General features: G+C 60.2%; 1 protein-coding gene across 1 annotated transcript in view; it reads left to right on the top strand.

Annotated features, from left to right (window-relative positions):
* R3HDM4 (R3H domain containing 4) overlaps positions 1–4,465 on the top strand; it is a 6,439-nt gene extending 1,974 nt beyond the window's left edge. The window contains exons 4-7 of the mRNA XM_011971211.1: positions 499–584; positions 958–1,043; positions 1,149–1,204; positions 3,423–4,465. Coding sequence (XP_011826601.1) covers positions 499–584; positions 958–1,043; positions 1,149–1,204; positions 3,423–3,526 — 332 coding nt within the window. The 3' untranslated portion in view covers positions 3,527–4,465. The remainder of the gene's footprint in view (positions 1–498; positions 585–957; positions 1,044–1,148; positions 1,205–3,422) is intronic.

Here is a 4,465-nt window from a genome sequence, read left to right as displayed (position 1 = left end):
CAGATGGGGTGTGGGCGGGGCCTGGGGTGGGTTGGACCTAGTGTGTGGGTGGGGCCAGAGTATGGATAGGAACAGGGCAATGGGGCGCGAGGGGCCAGGATGGCGGGGGTAGGATATGGATAGGGTGGCACATGGGGTGGGTGTGGCCAGGATGCGGGGGCAGGATCTGGATGGCAGTGGGTAGGGGTGGGGCCTGGAGATGGATGGGAGTGGGGCTGGCTGGCTTGTGTGGGCCTGGAGTGGGTGGGGCCTCACGTACAGCTGGGGCAAACATACGGGTGAGGGTGGGGCGAGCTGGATGGGTTGGGGTCAGGGCCTCGTGTGGGTAGGGCCTGCTGGCTGTCTGCGTGGGGCCACAGTATCGGTGAAGGTGTGGTTTGGTGGACAGGAGAGGCCAAGGAACAGATCAGCGTGGTCTTCCTCGGGTGGGCGTGGTCTGGCAGGTGGGCAGGGCCAGAACGAGCGCCCCAAGACTGCCCCGTTCCCCTACTACTGCAGAGGATCCCGCCTATACGCCCCGTGAGTGCTTCCAGCGCATCAGCCGGCGTCTGCGAGCCGTCCTCAAGCGCAGCCGCATCCCCATGGTGAGTGCCGGAGTGCCGGGCCTCGCCTTTCTACCCTCGTGGTCTTTTTTGAAGGCCCGTTTCCCAGGCACAGGTTCTCACCCGGTGCAGGTCGTGTCAGGGGAAACAGGGGAGGATACAGGCAACCGGACCAGGGCACTAGATAGGAGGGCGGGGGCAACGAAGGCGGGCACTGCGGAGCGTGTAGGAGTTCCCTCCGCGGAAGGCACAGGCAGGAGGTGGCATGGTGGCCTCAGAGACAGTTAAGCAGCCTCACATGGTGGATCAGAGGTCATGTTCGAGCCCAGTGCTGTGGGCTCCTGGGGGGCCTGGACCTCCCTGGCCCCCACCCGAAGGCCCCACAGTGCCCTAACCACTGGGCCACCCTCCCCAGGAAACACTGGAGACCTGGGAGGAGCGGCTGCTTCGGTTCTTCTCCGTGTCCCCCCAGGCCGTGTACACAGCCATGCTGGACAACAGGTAAGGGGGCGTGGCCAGGTGGGCAGACCCTCCCAGGCTGCGGCCAGGTGGGCGGACACCCCATGCTGCGGCCCCTGCACGGTGCTCACTGCCCGTTTCCCACAGCTTTGAGAGGCTCCTGCTGCACGCCGTCTGCCAGTACATGGACCTCATCTCGGCCAGTAAGCGCCAGTGGCCCCCAAGACCCCAAGTTGGCCAGCAGCTCAACCTGGGAAGGTGGCCAGGGTCCCAGGGTCCTGGTTCCTCAGAGTGGGGCTTGGTGGGGAGGTGGGGAAGGGGGCTGGAGTGGGGACGCTGCGAACTCAAGGGTGGCAGTGGGACCCTGCCTTGAATTCACCAGAAGCTTCCTGCGTATCTGGCCCCACGCAGGGGACTGCAGACACGACCAGGCTGCTGGACGCAGACACCCCTCCATCTACATCTTCGGGGCCTGGGGTGGGGTTGATGAAGCCTGGCTTTGAGGGACCTCGCAGAGCCAGAGATAAGATGGGAGGGCACAGTGTCTGGAAGGTTTGCATTTAGTCCTGGGGCCTCCCCCATACCGCACATGGGACCTCAGGCGACATCCCCTACTGGCCCCTGGGTTCCACTTTTCCAATGAGGCACGGTCTCAGAACTCACCCCCCTAGTGAGGGTCTGTGCAGGCGCCTGCTGGCCCCAGGCACCCCATCTGGTCCTGAGCCTCTCACACCTGTCTCTGCCACCCGCCTGGAGTTGCTGAGGTGACGGTTTCCATGGCAACCTGACGATGCCTCCCCCTGTTCCCTCTGTGGGAGATGCAGCCCCCATGCCTGCCTCTGTTCAGAACATCGGGCCTTGGCTGGGGGTGCGGGGCTTGGAGCTTGGTGGGTGTGGAGCTGTGGTCCTGACGCAGAAGAGGAGGGGTCCCAGCAAGATGGGGAGTAGAGGATGGGGGTCCCAGGCAAAGGGGACTGCTGAGGCACAGAGCTCACATGGGACATGGCTTGTTTTTGTTGTTTGTGTTGGTTGGTTTTTTTGTTTTTTTTTTGAGACAGAGTCTCACTCTGTTACCCAGGCTGGAGTGCAGTGGCGTGATCTTTGCCCACTGCAACCTCTGCCTCTGGGTTTCATGCGTTCTCCTGCCTCAGCCTCCTGAGTAGCTGGGATCACAGGTGCACACCACCACGCCCGGCTAATTTTGTATTTTTTTTTTTTTTTTTTTTTTTTTTGAGACGGAGTCTTGGTCTGTCCCCCAGGCTGGAGTGCAGTGGCCGGATCTCAGCTCACTGCAAGCTCCGCCTCCCGGGTTCACACCATTCTTCTGCCTCAGCCTCCTGAGTAGCTGGGACTACAGGCGTCCGCCACCACGCCCTGCTAGTTTTTGTATTTTTTAAGTAGAGACGGGGTTTCACCGTGTTAGCCAGGATGGTCTCGATCTCCTGACCTTGTGATCTGCCCGTCTCGGCCTCCCAAAGTGCTGGGATTACAGGCTTGAGCCACCGTGCCCGGACAATTTTGTATTTTTAGTCAAGACAGGGTTTCTTTTTTTTTTTTTTTTTTTTTTTAACAGAGTCTTGCTCTGTTGCCCAGGCTGGAGTGCAGTGGCGCAATCTCGGCTCATTGCAAGATCTGCTTCTCGGGTTCACGCCATTTTCCTGCCTCAGCCTCCCGAGTAGCTGGGACTACAGGCGCCTGCCACCACGCCCGGCTAGTTTTTCGTATTTTTAGTAGAGATGGGGTTTCACCGTGTTAGCCAGGATGGTCTCTCTCCTGACCTCGTGATCCGCCCTCCTCGGCCTCCCAAAGTGCTGGGATTACAGGCTTGAGCCACCGTGCCCGGCCCTAGAGACGGGGTTTCACCATGTTAGTCAGGCTGATCTCGAACTTCTGACCTCAGATGATCCACCTGCCTTGGCCTCCCACAGTGCTGGGATTACAGGCGTGAGCCACTGCGCCTGGCCAGGTCATTCATTTTTTTCAGTGAGGGGGAGATGGGGAAGGGGAGGCTGGTGGGAGCTGGACCACTCAGGGCCTGGGTGCCTCAAAGCCACCTCTGCAGGGCAGGGAGCCTGCGGGGAGGCTGCACACTCCGCCAGGCAGGCGTGTGAGTGGCCATATGGCCTCAGGCCCGGTGTTTTTCAGGGTCCTCATCCCCACAGTGGAATGAGTGACAGTGGAGAGTGGGATGGGCCCGATGAGAGCGCTCCTGTAGGGAGGCTTAGGTGTTCTTGTGAGTCAGGCTCCAGGACCCGGGGGCTTGGGGCCAGCCAGGCCGCAGTGACCAGCACACACCAGCTGGCGGTGACCTCCCGGGGAAGAAATGAGGGTGGAGGGCAGTCCGGGTCCCGGTCCGAGGCACCTCTACCTGCCTCGGCTCCCGAATTCCTCCCATTCTTGTCCCATCGGTTTCTTCTGCAGGCGCCGACCTGGAGGGGAAGCGGCAGATGAAGGTCAGTAATCGGCACCTGGATTTCCTGCCTCCAGGGCTGCTCCTGTCCGCCTACCTGGAGCAGCACAGCTGATGGTGGCCCCACGGAGACCCCGCCGCTGCCTCGCCCAGCCACCAAGCCCTCCGATACCTTCGGCTGAAATATCTTTCATATTTTTAGAATTGGTCCTTGGAAACCTTTTTCGCTTGGGGTGGTCTCTCTCCCTCTGCCCCCTCCTCATGCAGCTCTTGGCAGTCAACAGACGCTGGCGGCTGGGGCTGCCCATGCCATCCCAGCTCCAAGCTTCCCGCTCTGGGACTTGTATTTGGGTGGAGAGACCTGATCTGGGCTTGTTCTGTTTCTTCATCGTTTAGCTTTTCTGGCCCAGTCTGAAGCTCAAGTGAGGAGGGCGAGGCTGGGTTTTTATCACTTTTAATGAATTTGGTGTGATTTGTTGTAGATTTTTAAATTTCCCTTTTGGAGAGAAAAACCAAAAAAACTCGTCCCCACTGGTAAAGCATGGGTCTTGGTCCAAGCCCCTGCTCAGCCCCTCCCAGTTTTTAGCTTGAATGAGGGTGGGGTCTCTGGGACCCTGCCCCTCATGCCAGATGCATCTTGTGTCGTGTGTGTGTGCGCGCGCGCACGTATGCCCTGAGACCCAGGACAGAAGCTGCAGTCCTAAGAGCTGGCTTTATCCTCGTCATTCTGGGTGCCCTCCCCCACACCGCCTGTGTCAGGGCTCAGGGTTGCCTGCTTTATACGAGCCCCCCTCCTTTCCTCCCCTCCTTCATACTGGGGGTCCAGGACTTCCAGCCAGAAGCCTCTGCCCTTGCACTACTTTGTCTGTCCCCCCGTCCCGTGTCCCCCGTCCCACAGCCTGGCACCTGCCTGATAGCTCCTGTGTCCCCATGCTGGTCCTCCTGGCCCAGGCTGCAGGAGCCAGCCTGGGGAGGCCTCCTACCCCCTCGCTGCGTGTGGGTAATTGTGTTTTGGGGGAAAGCGGGCAATTTAATAAATTTCTGGTGCTCTGGC

This window comes from Mandrillus leucophaeus, unplaced genomic scaffold, assembly GCF_000951045.1.
Source record: "Mandrillus leucophaeus isolate KB7577 unplaced genomic scaffold, Mleu.le_1.0 Scaffold990, whole genome shotgun sequence".
NCBI lineage: Eukaryota > Metazoa > Chordata > Mammalia > Primates > Cercopithecidae > Mandrillus > Mandrillus leucophaeus.
Note: the sequence above shows the minus strand (reverse complement) of the source record. Positions and strands in the feature narration are given on the sequence as shown.